This window comes from Bombyx mandarina, chromosome 10 (genome assembly GCF_030267445.1).
Source record: "Bombyx mandarina strain Sakado chromosome 10, ASM3026744v2".
Lineage (NCBI taxonomy): Eukaryota > Metazoa > Arthropoda > Insecta > Lepidoptera > Bombycidae > Bombyx > Bombyx mandarina.
In genome coordinates, this window is record NC_143217.1 from 15,277,026 (window position 1) to 15,297,878 (window position 20,853).

General features: G+C 39.0%; 2 protein-coding genes across 6 annotated transcripts in view; one reads left to right on the forward strand and one right to left on the reverse strand.

Moving 5' to 3' along the window:
- LOC114246971 (uncharacterized) overlaps window positions 1-20,853 on the forward strand; it is a 357,666-nt gene that overhangs the window by 41,988 nt on the left and 294,825 nt on the right. The window contains exon 1 of one of the 5 annotated variants that reach the window (XM_089730728.1): window positions 6,891-7,544. The exons of 2 other annotated variants lie outside the window; for them this stretch is intronic. In XM_089730728.1, the coding sequence (XP_089586854.1) occupies window positions 7,507-7,544 (38 nt within the window). In that variant the 5' untranslated portion in view covers window positions 6,891-7,506. Of the gene's footprint in view, window positions 1-6,890; window positions 7,545-20,853 lie in introns of those variants that run through there. 2 more of the 5 variants (XM_089730726.1, XM_028179745.2) reach the window with 2 other exon arrangements.
- Window positions 12,563-13,583, reverse strand: LOC149502264 (uncharacterized). The gene has a single exon (XM_089730481.1). It carries the CDS (start codon window positions 13,581-13,583, stop codon window positions 12,720-12,722), a length of 864 nt encoding a protein of 287 aa, XP_089586607.1. The 3' UTR covers window positions 12,563-12,719.

Here is a 20,853-nt window from a genome sequence, read left to right on the forward strand (position 1 = left end):
ACTTCCTGAAAGAGCGACGTGGTTCGTCGTTGGTGAATTTTAATAGTTTCAGTAATGAAAGTTTTTAAATTATGACTCGTATTTTATATCCGTATGCAGATACTACTATGTTTTTCAATAGAAGGGGTAGAAAAAACGTTCTTTAAATTCCATGAAAATGACTTATAAACACTGAAGGAAAGGCTACACCCGGAATGACTATAGCATACCCAATGTAAAATACATTATGCTTATATTTTTTTGTGTGGGTAGATAATATTTTTTCGGCGTTGTGAGATATGCTCTTCGAAGGACTTTTGAGGATATTAAAAGGCAATTTGTGCCCACTGACAAAACCATAGATGTTGCTATTTCCATTACGTGACCGCAAAGTTGTCTGCCTTCGGACATCATTAAAAGAGTAGTCCAGGATAACAGAAACGAAAGGTCTTATCGTATAGATAACATCATTTACAACAATCTATTTTATGACTGTGTGACTATTTAGATTGCTTATTCTAATATATCTTTTCCTACCCTGGTCGTCGGGATTTTTCCACACAATAGAACCAGCTGAAAATGTTGATATCAAGTATAATATGTAAATATATACATGAGATAATTAATATGTATATTTTTGAGAGTTAGTGTGATAGTCTCAGTTAATATTCAAAAAGCCTGATTCAAATTCAAATGCGCGTAATTAAGACAGCGTTAAAAAAATTACCAAAGAACAATTTGCGTTAGTACTATTTTGAACTGATGTATTCCAACCCTACTGAATTTAATCTCCATCTTGCCTGGGGCATTTCAAGTAACCTAGTTTCATAACGTCAAGAAATATCATGTTGAAGAATTTTTCATATCTTTTGTGAAGTGAATCTCTAGTGTTTTCGTGCATAAATTCACAAAAGATACCAATGTAGTCGGTTATCTGGGTACGATCATACCCTGTGATTGGTAGCCGAATAGATTCTTATTATGTAAGATCTTCTAGCTTTATCGTAATTGTGTTAATTTGGCGATTTCTTTAAAATGGGAAAATATTCAATATGCAAAGACACTGAACAAGAAAGATCAGCTTAAAATATGATTATCTGGGTACGATTATACCCTGTGATTGGTAGTCGAATAGATTCTTATCATGTAAGATCTTCTAGCTTTAGCATAATTGGGGGAATTTGGCGATTTCTTTAAAATGCGAAAATATTCAATATGCAAAGACACTGAACAAGAAAGATCAGCTTAAAATAGCAACCTCGCGTATTTATTTCATACCCAATGAGACTATGATTCTGTCAGCCTCGGAAGTCTTTATTGATCAAAATTCGGCAAATCAAGTAAACCCTTCCATATGTAAGCTTAACTACAATGAATGCTAATAGTCCGCTGTACCCCGGGGTGTTCCCTTCGATATTGTATTATCGATTTCGTACGTGATATGAATTCTGTACTGATTATTTGTATTGCGTATTGTTTAGGAGATTCGATAGCATGGGGATTGGTTATAACGGTATACGTACAAAATGTGAGATGAATAGTGAAGAGTGAACTAACACTTGAAGTGGCAGTCGGCAGAACACATTGCTCGTAGAACGGATGGCCGTTGGTACCGGAAAGTTCTTGAGTGTCGACCGCGTACCGGAAGATGTAGCATAGGCATCCCACAAGATGAACCGACGACCTATTGTGGTTCGCGGGGATCCGCTGGATCCAGACAGCGCAGGACCGATCTTTGAGGCGAGGTGGAAGCCTATGTCGAGCAGAGAACGTCATCATCAGCCTGTATCTATCCACTGCTGTAGGCCTTTCCCATAGTCCGCCACAATGAACGATGCCTTCCGCATCCAATCTTTCTCAGCATATCGCCGCAAGTCATTGGTCCACCAGGCAGGGGGACGCCCAACGCTGCGCTTAGCGCTGCACAACGAGCAGTGGACGTATGTGCGCTGATAGAATAGAACTCACACCGTCTAAAAACAATGTTCATTAGCTATGGAGGGCGATTGGGACTAATCGTTGGTACAATGGCGAGCTTCTTGGTGTGCTTCTTATTCCATTGCGTGACAAGGCCATTTCACTTCTTGCCGTCTTTGGAATAGTGCATAACTTTTGCGATCTTCATGTTCGAATGTCCGGAAATTTGATCGGACTCTTTTAGAAATACGTCCCCTAAGCCGTATGGGCCTTCCTTCCTAAGCGTTCCTTTGTGGTTTTCACGATTGCATATTAAAGAACCTATAATCGACTAATACAGCGTAGCCTAATGAGCGCGATCTTTGGCCACGCGCGTTCTGTGCGTTTAAATGCTTTAATGCAATGCAATTATTTTTATGTGGTATTTATTCAATAACGCAAAAAGCATGTCCATTATGACTTTTTTCCTATCTATTCTAGCGACCTCAAGGGGTCATGCTAGTTTCACTGAATGAGTAGGTGAGCTCACGGGGCTCTAACCTGTGGACGTTGCTAACACTATCCCTAGCAAGAGCAATGCTGCGCAGAATCTGCTACTGGATCGGAACGCGACCCACTGAGAAGATCCGGCGAGAAACTCAGTGGGCTGTGTCTGTGGGTTAATTTACTCGCCGAACCCTTCGTCACAAGCGCTGGGTTCGACGAGAACGGTAACTGGTGCTTGGTACCTAAAAGCACTGCTAGTGGATCGGCAGGATCCGAAATGACGTGTTTAGGACGACGTCGACTTACCCTTTACGGCTTACGACGTCTTCCGCAATTACCAGCTGGCTTGAGAAAGAGATGGCTACACATTAATGTGACGAACATAATTATTATTATATTCAAATCATAAATTATTCATTACTACATCGCTTTATAACGAATTCCTGTGTTCGAAATGAATCGTCCCTATTCTGAAAATCGTCAGAATCTCTGTTGACTGGTGTTTATCGAAGCTGTTGCTGTGTCGAAATTCTAGCTAATCTCCAAGTCTAAAGTACGAGCAACTCACGAGGAGGATTTGACGCCATAGCTGTGTCACAATTCAATGAATGCTGACTTGGCTCGACCACTGTATTCCAACTAAACATGCTTCGCAGAATCAATCCCGTGCAGTTACAAAGTGCAAAGCAATCTATGCAAATAAATAAAATTGAAGCATCTGTTTGTAATATTAAAATAACACCTTTTTATTTAAGGCATATGAATGTATATACGTACGTATACCAAATTTTATTTTTTTATTTTTGTGTCTGTTTGTTTGTTCCGGCTAATCTCTGGAACGGCTGGACCGATTTTGATGGGTCTTTCACTGGCAGATATTATAACATACTATAGTATAATTAGTATTTTAAAAGTTTAAATTTACATACACTTGAAACATGTGCATTGAAAGGAAAGTTATTCTTTATTATTCATCATTATATTTTTTAATACAGCATAGCCTACTTGTGAAATAGAAATTTTCTCTTACACGTAAAAACTGAATAGATTAATTTTAGAAATAGGTATAATTATCGTTCGAGTTGCGAAAAATTTCATTGTGATATCTCTGGAAATCTTGGCTAATACATATTGTTAATACAATAAGATGGAGAGCTTACAATGCCCTACGTGTTCAATATAATAATGCGTTTAGGATGATGTTGTCACTGCCGCGCTTTTGTAGTGCATCCACAATGTTTGCGACATCTCACACCGATGACTTCCTTGCAATAATGCGGAAGATAAGTGCATCGTTATTGCGTCGAGTCAGAGACAGTGGCAACAGTCTTCTGAAAATCATATCGAGTAAGATCGAGGGACTGCTGATTAATAGCCTTTGCAGCAGGCACTTGGAAGGAAAAAAACAAATGTAATGATATAAAATGTATGTAATGATAGTTATGTCTTAGATTTTTTAAGTTACTAACATAGATTATAAGTAATTGTTACTAACAAAGTGTTAGGGTTTAAACACAAAAAAATACTGAAATAAAGTATAAATAAATAAATAGAATATAAGGTGTCGAAGGTCTTTACTGGTGGTAGGACCTCTTGGGAGTTCGCACGGGTAGGTACCACCACCCCGCCTATTTCCGCCGTGAAGCAGTAATGCGTTTCGGTTCGAAGGGTGGGGTAGCCGTTGTAACTATACTGAGATCTTAGAACTTGTATCTCGAGGTGGGTGGCGCATTTACGTTGTAGATGTCTATGGGCTCCAGTAACCACTTAACACCAGGTGGGCTGTGAGCTCGTCCAACCATCTAAGCAATAAATAAAAAAGAAGGTATATACAAAGTCTGTAGTGTTCTGTCTAATCTCAAGCCCGTGTCGTATCGAATAAAAAAAGCCCGCACCATAGCATCGCGATAAACGCAACGTAATGTATAGAACCCGGAAAACATAAATTACGTTCAACAGTTAGGTTATAAGGCGTGTAATTTGAAAACATCGAGGATCCCACAAAATTGCGTAGTTTCTCATGACTCGTGGTGGATGTGCCCAGCCCGCGGCTTCACCTCCGTAACACGAAAATGTCAGGTGTAACGTTTTCTGATGCGCATTCAACTATTACAGAAATATCCTGCTTTAGAACTGTATGCTTACTGCGAGTTTCCCAGCGTTTGCCGCTAGGGGCGCTGTTACAACTCCATACAAATTTGAGTTAACTTTTACGCGATCGAGAACGTTATAACACTCGCACTCCACGCACTGGGAGCTGAACTGCGATGCTTAAAAAACAAACGTGTGGCACTCGAGAACTGCCGCGGTAAAGCTATTGCATAACATTTTATATCAACTTATGCAATTATAATTAGACAATGAGAATTTAATATTAAAACAATAATAAAACAAGACCACGCTATATTAAACATTAATAAAAGCAAAAGCTTAACTGCCCCTTCACACTCATAAGCTAGACCGCGCGAGAGAGAGATGCAGTGCATGCAGTGTGACGTCACGCCACGCGCTTATTCACAAACACTACACAAGCGCAACGTGTGAATGTGTTGAACGCGAGCTACATGGTAGGCGGAGTGAGGGGTGTTAGGTTTTTTTCGTTACGGAATTTCATGATTACAGTAAGCCGCGCTCAAGGCCCGCGATAAAAGCTGCAATGCAATAGCTTAAAAATTATCGCGCAAACATAAGCCGATTTGCTTGCGATTTTCATTACGTGTGACGTCATATGAGGCTAAAACAAGCGATTATGATAACAAATAGACATAACAAACAAGTCTGTTTGGTTCTTAAGTTGCATCGTCATGTTTTATGATCGACCAGGAACAATGAGGGGGTCTTAGAACTTCAATTCTTAGACACTAGAACAGAGAATCCATTTTTCAAGAAAGAACCGTCCTGAGTAGTCTAACCTGTCTTGTTTTTTTTTTTTTTCATTTGTACATTAAGCGATCAGGGATTTTAGTAAAGTTCCAGTCTTACATATTACAGTATCGCTCCGAAGCGAAAGGTAGCGTCCGGCGATTTCTTCCCACCTAAATAAGGGCACTGTCGCGCTGCCGGCTATCACAAAATAAGTCACTGAAGTTCAACTACTGTTTAAAGAGCAACACATTGCGAGTTGCAATACCGATAAAAGTAAGATCTATCCATCGAAAATAGACGCAGAGCACAGAATCTAAGAGAATGAATAAAGGACTCTCGGATGCTCTGGCTCACAGCCAATATCGTCAGTTAAAGAACAATAAAACTATAAAAAATACTTCAAAAGAAACTAACAATGTTACAGTAAAGGTTGATAGTGCTGACCGGCCTGTAAACAATGATTGAAGTTTTAAATACGATGGCCTCCGTCGATATCTGTGGATCGCTGCAGCGAAATAAAGGCTTTCTATATTGTCTCAATAGTACAGGGGAGTACACGGCTCTTTTAGCGTTAGCTAATTCTCACCGACGCGACGACTTCAAGAAATAACGGCATTTAGAATTTTATTCTACAGACAATTCTACCTAGCTTCTCGCTGTGTGTTTAGTGCGACTTTTTTAACGTTTTCGATAGCTTAAAAGTTAATTCAAATTTGTATGGAGTTGGTACAGCGCCTCTAGCGGCAAACGTAGGCAAACGTTGCAACTCCATACAAATTTGAGTTAACTTTTACGCTATCGAAAACGTTACAAAACTCTCACTAAGCGAACCGGTCCGTTTTTTTTGGTGTTACCGTTTCAACTCGATTACTTTCCTCCAAATATACAATACTTTCGAGACATTGTATCGACAGTTTTTTTCGAACACTTTGAGAACGCATTGCTATTCACTAAACCCAGTACTAGATTCCATTCACTGGATAATCTGTAGTCATAATAACTAAAAGTTTTTTTTGGCAAGCGTCAGATCTTTAAATTGGTCGATTCAAAGACCTGACCAGGTTTTGTTACAAAAATCGCATTTGGTTACAGAAAGGAACACAGGAAAACATCTACTTCTGAAAATAAAAAAAATAAAAAATTCGGGACAACCCAATCAAAGAGTAAGTAGGTCAGACAAGTGATCCGTGGGAGCGCGCCGGAAATACCCGAGAAACCCGACCGGAAGTCGGACTATTGTGTATTAGATACTTTTATTTCATTTTCGTCACAACTTACACGATTTTAGTCGTATAAAAAACATTGTTGTATTATATATGAAAAATAAAGTAGCATTATTAAAAAAACATACTTCAGAGATGCAGCTGTATTTAAAAAAAAATATCTTACGGAGAATTCTCTTTAACTAAATACTTAAAAACATTTTTTGCCGGATTTAACCTATATACATATTTAATATATTTAATTTTACTTAGTTAGTTTGATTTAGTACTAGACCATTTGCTCGTCTGCCTATTAATAGACCTTAATCACCTTAAGGTAATAAAAAATTCAAAATTATCGTCACAATTATTTTCGATTACATTCTCCCTTGAAAGCCCTTTCAGTAAAATTTAGGAACCGGACAATACAAAAATAGCGGAAAAATTAAAGTATTTATAGCTTCTTTATTTTATTTTTTCATAAATGTGCACATTTCATTAAAATAAGCGGCAATTTAACATTGACGTTTAAGGAAAGGAAGGCAATGGACTCCACCCCGTTCAGCTTAACAACTAGCAAGTTAAACCAGCCACCACGCAAAGCGGTTGACATCTAAAATTTATTAATACAAAGCCGGGATATACACCAGCTGCATATTGCATGCATTCAATTCAAGCGAGCTCTGAGCCAGTCAGTCGCCGTGCAACGCTACAGCGAGTCGCGCGTGTCGCGTCTCCGGAATTATAATCTGTGAGATTTTTTAGCGTTTCTTTCGAAAATCGAACGTTCGATTGTTACCGGCTGTCGTTCGAAACCCGAAAATCGATGTCGTGACGTCATATCCGCAAAAGTAGTTTGTTGGTAAACATTGGAATTTTTTTAAAATAGGAATGTTTATTTTTAACGTTGATTATGTAGTTTCTACTTTCGTTTAGTGTGAAAATAAACTCGCGTATGGTTTTTTAATCGAATGCGTTTCGCGTAGTGCTGTGCGCCTTGTGTTGTTAACCGTGTTTGTTTACTAGTGATGTGTTGATATTCATCGAGTTAAAAAACATGTTTGGTGTTTTCATAAAGAGATGGAAACCAAAAAGGTATGAATATGTTTAATTTACCTCACTAAATAGGTAGTACCTCATTGCTGCTCATAGTTTTAGGAAAATTTAAACACAGTATTCGATGCTTGACCGATCGATCATCAAGAAAACTGATCGTCTATGGTTACTCATATAAAATGTACTTGCGTTTAAAATTAGTTCACAGGCTAATGATTTATCGATTCTGGCCAGACTTTTGAAGTTTTAAGCGTCATATGAACACGACTTAAGCTAAGCAGGTAGTAGATTTGATTGACCTTCGTTTATTTACGACAGAAAATGCTCTTTTTTTTACCAAATTTGCTTGCCTAGAAGTCTTTCAACAGACATGCTTAAAATTAACTGTCAATAACATTAAGCCATATAAGTTAAAAACATAATAATATAGTTATAAAACCTATATGGAAATATTCCATTGAAATACTGATACATAATTTGTATATTCCATATTTAATAGTACATTATTAGCGTTTACTCAAAATTGAAAACACTACGCAACGTATCTACATAATAATCGTAATGAATAATAAATACATCCGGCTCCCGTATATAGAACAAAAACATACCAAGCTATAATTTGAATTTTGCTGTAAATCTTAAAAACTGTTTTTTTTTTTTTAATCAAAATCGGTCCAGTGACTTTGTATGATGCTCGAAGGAACAAACAAACAACTTAAACTGGTGGATACTGGAGTTCATAGGTAAAATGCGATGTTCATAATAAGGCTTTTACTGGTGGTAGGACCTCTTGTGAGTCCGCACGGGTAGGTACCACCGCCCTGCCTATTTCTGCCGTGAAGCAGTAATGCGTTTCGGTTTGAAGGGTGGGGCAGCCGTTGTAACTATACTGAGACCTTACAACTTATATCTCAAGGTGGGTGCCGCATTTACGTTGTAGATGTCTATGGGCTCCAGTAACCACTTAACAACAGGTGGGCTGTGAGCTCGTCCACCCATCTAAGCAATAAAAAAAAAAAAAAAAAAGGCAGAACAAATTCCAACTGCACTGATGCAACGGTTGTCCTTTTTTATTGTCTGTGTACGCAGACGAGCATACGACCCACCTGATGGTAAGTGGTTATCGTCGCTCATGGACGTGAGCAATTCCAGGGACAGAGCCAAGCCGCTGCCTATCAAACTTCCTGTCTTTAACACTAAACACACTATAACGGGTCAAAAGACCCATTTTGAACTTTTGCATTGCAAAATGCACGTATCATCTTATTGCTTTTGCTCATTTGACTTCATGACTTTTTCTTACCAATTAATCAACAGTTTATTATACTTATAATATATATATAATTATATTATATTTTTTGTTTTGTTTTGTTTATTTTGAGTAATACTTGTCGTATACCATTATCTGCTATGGTAGAAATAGGTACCAACTAGTAAGTGTTGGTATGATCAGTAACCAGGAAGGACGGTTACTTGTACAGACTGGACCAGGGTACAGTACCATCTCATAGAACAAAAGCGGCAGCTCTCCACTATTAAAGATAAGGTACGCATGCTTGTTGATTAATAACATCACTAGGGATCATGAAAACTATTACGATATGAAACTATTAAAGTTTAATATTGATGATTTTTTTATTATAAGCGACTTCAAAAAAAGGAGCTATCTTTATTGTACCTCCGAACTGTCTTTTAGTTGATTTGATTTTAATGATAATATTTATTTGAAAGCTGTTACTTCTCGCGTCGTTTCAATTAAGTTTTATAGAGATCTGACCAGTAGTTATTCAATTATCCTTAGCCCTTTTAATGCTGAGTTTATTTTGATGTTTTTTTCAGAAATTGCTAAATGATTTTTGGAAAAAAAATATCTTAAAAAAGCGTCTGCTCGTCAAATTCACGGCGAAATAGTTCCATATGGTTATTTATATGAATGTTGTAAACTTATTAAAAATTTAAACTACTAAGTCACATCCGTACAGGTCGATATCTAAAACCTATGATCAAACTGGGCAATAATCGGTATTCCGACGCTCCGTACTTTTTACGAATTAATAGAGAGTATATTTATCGACGGTTCGCGCTCAAAGCGCATATAATAAATGCACTTCTCATCGACTCCGACTACATTAATGATATTCTCATTATAATTTTATTGAAGTTTTGTATATTATTTCTATTATCGTATTCTAGAAATTTTATGGCATCCCGAAGCAATTAAGGTACTATCCATTTAACGTTCTTAACAAATAGTACATATTTGCGTCTAAGCCCGGTGCAAGCGCGTCTGTCCTGACGCACGTATTTCTACAAGCTTACCTACAGAGCCAGCAATTTCAAAACTATTCAAAGTTTTTGCTCTACGTGATTCCGGAATGGCGACGACACGCCGGCGTTTTAGTAAATTGCAGCGTTTATATTTTTTAATTTCTTTCGCAATACAGCTTTGGTTTGTTTAATCTGTCATTAGTATCCATCGAGAGGCATAGTTGTGATCTAAAAGATTCGAATGTGCCGGTGTTCAAATCCCGAAGGCGGATACCATAATTTTCCGAGGAAATATGTACGTTAAAAATATAAATATTTTTGCTGAAGTCCATGGGCGACGGTTATCGCTCACCATCAGATGGGCCGTATGCTCGTCTGCTTACAAGAGCAATAAAAAAACATAACAAAAATAAATAAAAAACTGTACAATTAATCAATTGGCGTTATTACTGACGTAAGTAATCCGTAATCCCAGAAATCTTTCTGGAGATTTCTGGGATCAAGTAGTCATCTACTTCAGTTATACTGTACAAATGAGATTTCGGCCTCAGATGGTACGACCTCTTGTGAGTCCGCACGGGTAGGTACCACCATCCTTCCTATTTCTGCCGTGAAGCAGTAATGCATTTCGGTTTGAAGGGCGGGGCAGCCGTTGTAACTATACTGAGACCTTAGAACTCATATCTCAAGATGGGTGGCGCATTTACGTTGCATATGTCTATGGGCTCCAGTAACCACTTAAAACCGGGTAGGCTGTGAGCTCGTCCACCCATCTAAGCAATAAAAAAAAGTAGGGGTCTTATACAAATATTATTTTATAATCCACCATAGTTTCCTGCCTCTGTCTTAAAAAAATTCGCAGCAGTGCTTATATAAAAAAGGTACGCTTAATGGTAAGAAACGGCTGTGCCCCCGGCATGGCTGACGTCAATGAGCCACGGTAACCACTTACCATCCGATGGGCCGGATGTTCGTCTGGCTACACTTCTTCTCGCTTCGGTTTCCACAATACTGAGGGTCGTGACCACCTCCTCGAAACAAGAGTTTATTCCGGATCACTTCACGCCATTTGCTCCTATCTGCCGCTGAGTGTAGAGCATTGTGAACTGCGGTGTCGAGAGTAGTGCGGATCTGGTCAGTCCAACGTGTCGGGCCTCTACCCCGTGGTCTTCTTCCATCCACCTTGCCACTCACCAATGTGTTGTCCAAGCTGCCGTTATCCTTTCTTGCAATGTGGCCAAAGTATTCCAGAACTCTACGTGGGCAGATGGTAGAAAGCCTGGTCTTTATCTGGAGCTCTTGGAGGATCAACATTTTGGTGCGAAGTGCTGTCCAAAAAATTCCTAGCATCTTTCGCCAGCATCACAGGCAACATCAAAAAAAGAACTTTCAAAGCTATATAAAAATTACTCAGTCAGATAACTGACGCTCGAACAAAGAAACAAACCTACAGAGATTAATTTTATTAATAGATATAACTGTAAAAAAAAACTGATATGTTCGGAATGAGAGTTGGCGGCGCAGCTGGTTTCCACAGTTAATTGGCATGGCGCTGATTTAATGAGGTTTCCGAAACCCATTGCAATTGAAAATTCCATGAATCCACATTCGAAGCGAAATCAAAGATTGTTTCTCTTCTGATTCTGATAGACTTATCTATACTACCTCCGGTATGAACTAGGTTTTAAAGAAAATAACGTGAGGATTTGACTGACTTAGTGGTGCAGTAGCTAACGCCCCTAACCGTTGCGCCGAGGGTCGTGGGTTCGATTCCCACATCGGGCAAACATTCGTGTTGGTGGTTGGTAAACCTTCATGGTTGATGACGTTGATGGTATGGTATGGTATGTTTCAGAAAAAAAATTATTTGACAGGATTTGAAGACGGCACGTCTCTTGGTGCATTCGGAAACTATCACGGTCCTGCTTAACAACAGAATCCGAAAAAATTAGGACAAAATTAAACCGTCTTCAATGTGATAAATGAAAACTTCATTAATGTAATTTCATCATTTAAATATGCATTTTGGAGGGTATCACGTATCCATAAGTCGTAATCAGATTGATGAAGCTGGACCACGTGAGCAACCATCAGTTTTAAAACAAAAATTACCAAAATCAAAATCGGGTCCTAAAAAAACGTTAGACAACAAAAAATACTGTCGAATTAAAAACCCTTTTTTGTGAAGTCGGTTAAAACGAGATATTTACCTCCTGCACATGTTGCATTGTTGTATCTGAGTAATACTATATAATATTATTATTGAGGTATATACTGTATATATCTACAACAAAACCTGAATGTGTATGATGCAATATGCATTAGGTATTATAATACAACTATTTATGCGTAAATGATAAATCGTCGTGTTACACGTTCACTGTTCAGATAATAATGGTAGGACCTTTTGTGAGTCCGCACGGGTAGGTACCACCACTCTACCTATTTCTGCTGTGAAGCAGTACTGCGTTTCGGTTTGAAGGGTGGGGCAGCCGTTGTAACTATACTGAGACCTTAGAACTTATCAAGGTGGCGCTTCACTTATCATCTTACTAACTTAATCAAGGTGGGTGGCGCATTTACGTTGTGGATGTCTATGGGCTCCAGTAACCACTTAACACCAGGTGGGCTGTGAGTACGTCCACCCAACTAAGCAATAAAAAAAAAATCAGAAATAAATGAATTTACGATTCAACCTTGACAGCGCCTAGTTTTGTACAGCCTTGAACATTGTTTTGGCGCCGTTCTCGGCAAAAATTAACATAATATCGTAATTATAATACTCGGCAAACTTCTTGAGTATTAGTTGACGTAGTGGGGGTAAGTTCGCGCATCGTACAATTACGTACAAAAATGTTATTAAGTTATTAAAAACAACATAATATGTATTTATTTATATATTTATTAGTACATGAACAAAAAATACAGGTTAATAATTGTAGTAATTTAATCTAGGGTTAAAATAGATATTCCTTCCATTAGGTCAAAACTAGAGCTGGTGCCAGGTCTTGGATCAGCTGAAGCTGAGCTGGTATTTGTAATTGTTTTTTCGCTATCATAATCATGACCATCATCATCATCACTACTTTCTTCATCCGTGTCGCAATCATCGTCAGCAAAAATTACAAACTCATCAGTGACTAAATCTACCACATGATCACTTTTTACATACTCCGCCTCAATCTCTTTTATCTTTTGACATAATCTACCCCATTCCGGAGCACCCATCGCCGCGACCTTTTCCTTCACTAGCACTATTACTTTGCCAGTGCTCCAGTTGACATTTTTGCTACTGACATACCCTTTAATAGCTGCCCAAGCCATTTCAATTGGGTTGAGGTCTGGATGGTATGGAGGTAAGCGAAGCACTGAATGGTTGTGGTTTGATAAAATTTTATCAATGCTGTATGTTTTGTGTTGTTCCTTATGTGCTTTAATCAAGCTAAAAAGCTGGGGTTTCAACATGTTTTCATCGTATGGAATTTCTTTTTCTTGTAACCATTTCTTCATATAGACTTTTTTGGCATTGGCAGTTGGGGCGGGGTCAGACTGTTTATTGTGATATGACGCATTGTCGACTACTACAACGGAATTTGGTGGCAGATTTGGTAGCAACTGACAACGCAGCCATTTTTCGTAGTTCAAATAGTTCATGTTATCGTGGTAGTCACCAGATTTTGTGCCAGCTTTAAACAAAAGAAGGGCATTGGGAACAAATCCATCTTCGGAGCCAGCATGCACTATTACTACACGCTGTCCTTTCGAAATAACCCACAGTTGATCCATCTGACCACGACATACCACTTGCATGTTATGAGTCGACATAGGACTCATCGGTGTACACTATCAGTCTTCCTTCTTGCCTATATTTAATTATTTTTTGGAGATATTCGATCCTTAGTAGTCGAATATTACTTTTTTCAATTAATAGCTTCCGATTATTTTCTGTTCTTTTCCATCTGAAGCCTAGCTCTTTCATAATTCGTCGTAAACTTCGTTCCGAGCCATTAAAATTTATATCTTCTTTCAATTTTTTACGAAGTCTTTCGACGGTAGGAAGTTCGCTGTTTGTTATGTGATAATTATGAATACATCTTTTTATTGCAGATTGGTCGAAACTATCAATTCCGGTAACTTTGTTCTTCCCTGATCTTTTTTTACCTGGAGTACGAAACACAGCGAGCAAGTTAGAGCCCTTCGCTTCATTAATAATACGCCTAACAGTACTGACTGATGTTTTTGTTGCCTCTGAAGTCTCTTTTACCGTTTCCATATCATTATTTCCCTGCTTTTTAAGAAAGCAATATACGTCGTACACCATTTTTCTAGCTTGTCTTTTTAATACTACACCAGTTTGACGTGGCATAGTATATTTTTTATAAAAAATCAAGAAACACTCAACAAATAGCAATAACAACAAAATCAACAAACAATAATAATTATAACAAATAACTTCAACGATTAATATTAATAGACTTTTCACTGTACGCAAGCGTGCTTTTGGGAGCAAGCGGAACGAAGGCGCGGTGCGGGACGCAAGGTTCGACTGATCTACCAGATTCTACCAATAACGCGCTCGATACGATTTCCCCTGCCGTCGCGCCTCACCCTCACCACCAAAGTGATCTAAAATTCGGTTCTGCGCAGTCAAGGTCATTTGCTCACGAAGTTTGCCGGTTACTATACTATGTGTTTGATCGCAGCTTTTGTGTCATTAGATAATTATAAAACATTTTAAACTGCGTAATCTAAAGCTATCGTTTGTTCCGTGTAAATGTTTGTATTGAGAGTCATGTTGAGTTTTTGTTGGTTCAGTGAGCGCCTTAAACGCTACTGTTGTTCAAGACATTAACGATATCCGGCTTGACGGAAAATACAAATACAGTACCCGACAATAAATGCTGCACATCGACTTTTGGAAAGAGACAGTCGAGTAATTTCGGCTTCGTAGCGACAAACACAACTTACTGAGTTTCTCGTCGGATCTTTCCACTAGGTCGCGATTCCGATCCGGCGGTAGATTCAGCGAAGCACCGCTATTCCTAGGGCAAGATGTTAGCAACATTGCTGAAGCCGAGTCTTGTGAGTTTCATCTACTAGCCATCGAAGCTACAGGAGATAAGTTAAGGAAAAAAATGTCGCAAACTTCTCATAGATGTATTAAAATCTATGTATCTATCTATAATCTCTACTATTTAAAAAAAAAAAGACATGCCTGCCGAGTTTCTTGCCAGTCCTTCTCAGGACGGAGGCTAGTTTTTGTGAATTGGCGGTAGTTCTTTTTGACGTTCAACAAGTATGTACTTTCATTTATGTTGAATATTTTTTATTTTATTTGATTTGATTTGATGGTGTAGGAAGATGTGCAATATTTAACGCCGGGCACTGTACTGTGTGTTGTACGTATATTACATCGTGTATTCGAAACATTCCCGGAAACGAGGAGCTGCTGATTCGGGACGCGATGGCGCAAAAAAAAACACACACACACACTCGTAGATTAATGTTTCGGTAAGGTTTTTGCTCGGCACGCAATGTTACACGCGGAAAGGTCTATAGAGAAACGCGCGGGGGGGCGGCACACGATGTATTGGAACGAAGTTCCTTAACGCGGCTCGCTTTACAGATAGAAATCGTAACATTAAGAAAAAAACGTTACGCCTTCGTTATTCGACTTTCTCTCTGATCATAATTAACTTAAAATATAATTTATAATTTACTTTTAATATTAAATGGTTCTTTCGTGTACGGGGTCTTCAGATCGCACGCTTCTTTCAATTCCATCATCCAAGTCGTTTCTGTTTGAACATATAATTGTATGATTAAATCTATACTAATGTATAAATCTACAGTGATTTTTACGGATGTTTCGTTATAACTACTGAACCATGCACCCGATTGACTTGAAACTTGGTACTCATGTAGAAAATACATGTACTTAATGGATAGGCTAATATTTGTATGAGTGTCGGACTACCCTGCACCAGTTGCGGGGGCGTTAATAATGAAAATCTTTGTGGGGGTGAGAAAATTAAATAATAATGTTAATTTTAAATGCCCAGCGAAGCGGACGGGTACAGCTAGTCTTTTCTAAAATTGCGGTATAATTCCGTACATAGTCAAGAACACACCGGACGTTTGAATTATGAGGGCTGTCATTGACATTATAAATGTACTATCGATACCTAATTATCCTATCGGCTAGGGCTGGCATCGGGTAACGTTATTTTTTTTTTGGTTCCACGTTTCTCATTGGTCAGTTTCAGTAGAGTATAACTTGAGAATCAAAGATATCTACTTGGATATTACAAATGAGACAAGATTTTTATTTTTTATTGCTTAGATCGATGGACGAGCTCACAGCCCACCTGATGTTAAGTGGTTACTTGAGCCCATAGACATCTACAACGTAAATGCGCCATACACCTCGAGATACAAGTTCCAAGGTCTCAGCATAGTTACAACGGCTACCCCACCCTTTGAACCGAAACGCATTACTGCTTCACGGCGGAAATAGGCGGGGTGGTGGTACCTACCCGTGCGGACTCCCAAGAGGTCCTACCACCAGTGAAAATTTTGTGGTATACTCTACAGTAGGTTATTGTCTTCTTAAAATCTATATATTTCTTCAGTTGTTTGGTGTTGTTGGAAATCAAGAGTTCGCACTCACATCACGGCTTAGTACTTTACCACTTTAATTCAGTGATGAAATCCCTTCAGCTAGGAATCCCACAGTCCACTGAGTTTCTCGCCGGATCTTCTCAGTGGGTCGCGTTTCCGATACGGTGGTAGATTCTACGAAGCACGGCTCTTGCTAGGGCTAGTGTTAGCAACGTCGTCAGGTTTGAGCCCCGTGAGCTCACTTACTAGTTAAGGTTACGCTGAAATAGCCTCTCAAGGCTATCAGCACAGGTAGGAAAAAAAAATCCCCTCAGTCGTGTGGCACGTTCAACTGTTGCATCTTATCCCGTGCTGAGATTGCTTGATGAGTTCTTGGAAGGTTTGGCACGCTCTCTGCAACCGCTGAATGATTAAACTAATTTATATTTTAAGTTATTCATGTAAGCATTGGTGCTCTGCAGACAAAGGAAAAGTCTTTTTTTTTATAGCTTAGATGGGTGGACGAGCTCACAGCCCACCCGGTTTAGGCGGGGTGGTGGTGCCTACCCGTGCGGACTCACAAGAGGTCCTACCACCAGTAATTACGCAAATTCTAATTTTGCGAGTTTGATTTTTATGACACAATGTTATTCCTTCACCGTGGAAGTCAATCGTGACATTTCTTGAGTACGTATTTCATTAGAAAAATTGGTACCCGCCTAAGATTCGAACACCGTTGCATCGCTCAACACGAATGCACCGGAGGTCTTATCCATCTAACGAACTTGCTAAAAAAGGCAATCATTTTGTTTTTCTTTTTCTGATACTACTTTGCCTCCGATCAACCTTCACATAACTTCCTTGAAGCACTCCGTTGACCGACCAAGTTGGTCTTCCGTGAAACAAAGGTTTCATCTTGTGAACCTTGCTTCGAGATAAATGATTAAAAATATTTCCGCTGGACTAAGCACTATGGGTGGACGAGCTCACGGCCCACCTGTTGTTAATTGGCTACCAAAGCCCATAGACATCTACAACGTAAATGCTGCCATCTACCTTGAGATATAAGTTCTGTAGTCTCAGTATAGTTAGAGCGGCTGCCCCGCCCTTCAAGCCGCAACGTATTACTGCTTCAGGGCAGAAATAGGCCCGGGGGGGGGGGTACCTACTAGCGGACTCACAAGAGGTCCTACCACCACAAAAATACACCTGTAAAAGCCCTTGTATAACAGATGATTCGCTATTCATGTTCCAAAATAGAATCAAATTGGCAGCATGCGTTCCCGCTTTTAGATTTAAAAAAATCCTCAAGTTTAAACCTCCTTTTTAAAAGCGGTTTATCGATGTAATATTCCGATCACTTCAAATGCACGTCGTTCAACAATGTCTTATCAGTTGCGTGCATTCATGTCCAAGAACTGGGTCAGGTATCAAAGTCAAGAATCACGACGATAGTATCGGTCTTCTGTGTTGCCATAACAAAAAAAAAGTAAAGCTTGCCAAAAAAAATAATAGATTGACGGCTTGATTTCCAAAGGCGATTCTGTGAAATGAGTTCTGTTGTATTAGAATTGTTGGGTGATTTATAAAAAAATAACTATCGTATAATCTACTACCATAAATAAATAAAACTAAAATTATTCGGTTTAATATAAATATGTAATTTAAATATTTTTTTATTTATTAAGTTTGTTGAGGTATAACACTAGCTGCGTGTCGCCATACTACTAATGTTGACTTGTTACCGTGGTTACATTCAAATATATTAAGTGTATAATCTATGGTTACATTCTCTTCCTATGAAGATTGTGTCGTGTGAATAAAATATAATTTGTGATAATAAACAGAGTCTGCTTATTCTTCCACATAATATCTTAACAAATTTATCGTATCATTTACGTATCATTAGTACAAAATAATTATCGTCTTTACGCATATGTAAAGGGGTATAAATTTCAACTAAAGAACTCATTAACACTGCTATTATTATGTCGTGATTATACACGCAAAGAACGATAATAAAAATACACATTAATAGAAACTGCATTGATCTCCAATATTATAATCAATAGGACGTATTAAGCAAATGATGCGTGTTTATCAAACGCTTTGTAATTGCTAGTTTGTTGGTTAGTGATTTATTTTATCTAATTTTTTTCATTATGATTAAATTGTAAGTAAATTCTGCAATCCGTTTCCAAGCTTGTCGAAAATTTAAATCCCTACAAATTAATTCCTCCGCCCTGTTTCCTAGTTAAATACTTAAAATCCTCTAAGCTATATATTGCATAGTAGGTAATTATTGATTTTTTTTCCTACCTATACTGATAGCCTTGAGAGGCTATTTCAGCTTCACCCTAACGTTTGTAGGTGAGCTCACGGGGCTCAAACCGGAGAGTTGCTAACACTGACCCTAGCGAGAGCAGTGCTTCGCAGAATCTATCACCGGATCGGAAACGCGACCCACTGAGAAGATCCGGCGAGAAACTCAGTGGGCTGTGTCTGTGGGTTAATTCGCTCGTCGAGCCCTTCGTCGCAAGCGACGGGTTCGACGAGGACGATGACCGGTGCTTGTAGTGCCTTAAAGCACCTTAATGGATCAGGGGGATCCGTAATGACGTGCTTTGGGCGACGTCGACGGTTTACCATTCGGTCTACTGGGTCGGGTATGTAGTTTCCAGCGGCCTCGATGAGAGGGTTCTCATGTCGTGCCGCCTTCTCAAAATGGCGCAGCGATGCCGACTGTAGATACTTACTAACTGAATCGAGCTCCAGGTCATCGTGGAGATCCACGTTCCTCAGGAACCATGGTGCTCCGACGGTATTGAATTATTGCCAATTATAGAATAAATAACCACATATCTAGAAGCTACTTCTGACTACTAAGCTTACTGGTTGTAGGGCGGATAGTATGACCGCACGGTTGGATTCTATCCACCCTACACATTTATGCTGCGAAGCAATCATTGGGTCTAATCCGAAGGTAAGAGCGATGGTGGTGGTAAAAGAGAAATTTGATTTCGACCTTGTGTTTCAAGGTCATGGCATTCACGGTGTAAGGTCTTTGGGTTAAAAGCCGCTTGACACAAGGTCGTGACCTACCCACTTAGAGCAATAAAAAACTTAATACTATCAATTTGTATCGGCATCCTTCTCTTTACGTCGATAATCCTCAAGGGGATCGTGACCTCCTTTAATAGCTTTCTCCTGGATTGTCCTGCGCCAGCTCTGCCTATCCTCGGCTGCGGGGATGCCAGTGTTGATGTGAACTAAAGTGTTGAGTAAAGCGTATCTGGCCCAAACAGCGTATTTCTAATGACATCAATCTAATATTTTAAATTCATTGTGACTGAAAAATATGCCAATTCCAATTAAAATTCCGTCCGACAGAGTGATGTTCCACGCAAAAACGTACTTACCAACGTTTACAAATATAACAGTTATTTTTAACTGTTATTTTCTTTAATTTCGCGACACGGCTGCCGTTTGTTCGCGTTTTATATACGTTTCACAAGCACGCCGTTTCATTTCAGTTACTTATGTGGTCTTGTTCGTTTGACCTGTGTGCCCCAATTTTGTATGCAGTTGGAACAGCGCCCCTAGCGGCAAACGTAGGTAAACGATCCCATTCCATACAAATATGAGCTAACTTTTACGCTATCGAGAACGTTAAAAAACTCGCACTAAGCACACTTGTTTCGTGTTATTTCGATTTCGCGATGCGTTTACTCGGTAGATTTAAAATTTTTTTGTGTTATCTCTACGAATTGAATGAGTATGAAATTAAAGAGGGTGGATGAGTTAGCGTGGTATGGACATGTGATGCGTAGAGAGAAGATGCATGTGACTAGGAGACGTATGGAAATCGTAGTGCAAGGTAGAGGGGGAAGAGGTCGACCGAAGAAGACATGGAGTGTGTGAATGACGATATGAGAGAGAGAGAGGAGTGAGTGTTGAGATATCGGCTGGTAGAAGAGAATGGAATGGAAAAATTCGCTGTTCCGACCCCACCTAGTGGGATAAGGTGAAGAAAAAGAAGAAGAAGAATGAATATGAAATACAAATGGAATCGTTGTTCGGGTAGCGCTAAAATAGTTGTTCGTATTCTATCCAGATTACTATGGATATTTTTAACTGATATTTTCGTCTTAAGTAATCTATGCGAAATATATTTTTCTATCGCAGCCCTTTGCTTTGGGCCTATCTACATGTGCATGGATGCTGTCTCCTATGCACATACCTAACTAGCACGCAATGTTATGCACAAAACATATATTTATGTATTTATCAATCGAATGTTTTTGTTACTTAAAGCGCATAAATGTGTTTCTGATCGCCCGCTGAGTTTCTCGCCGGATTTTCTCAGCGGGTTGCGATTCCGATCCGGTAGTAGATTTATTCGCGAAGCAGTTGCCCTTGAGCTGTTAGGTCTTCTTCGGAGACGCTCGGGTAGCTGTTAGCGAATTATACTCCTCCTGGC

What these genes read in the sequence shown, in the direction of transcription:
- LOC149502264 (XM_089730481.1), bottom strand. Translation starts at nt 13,583, where the DNA reads ATGCAAGTGGTATGTCGTGGTCAGATGGATCAACTGTGGGTTATTTCG.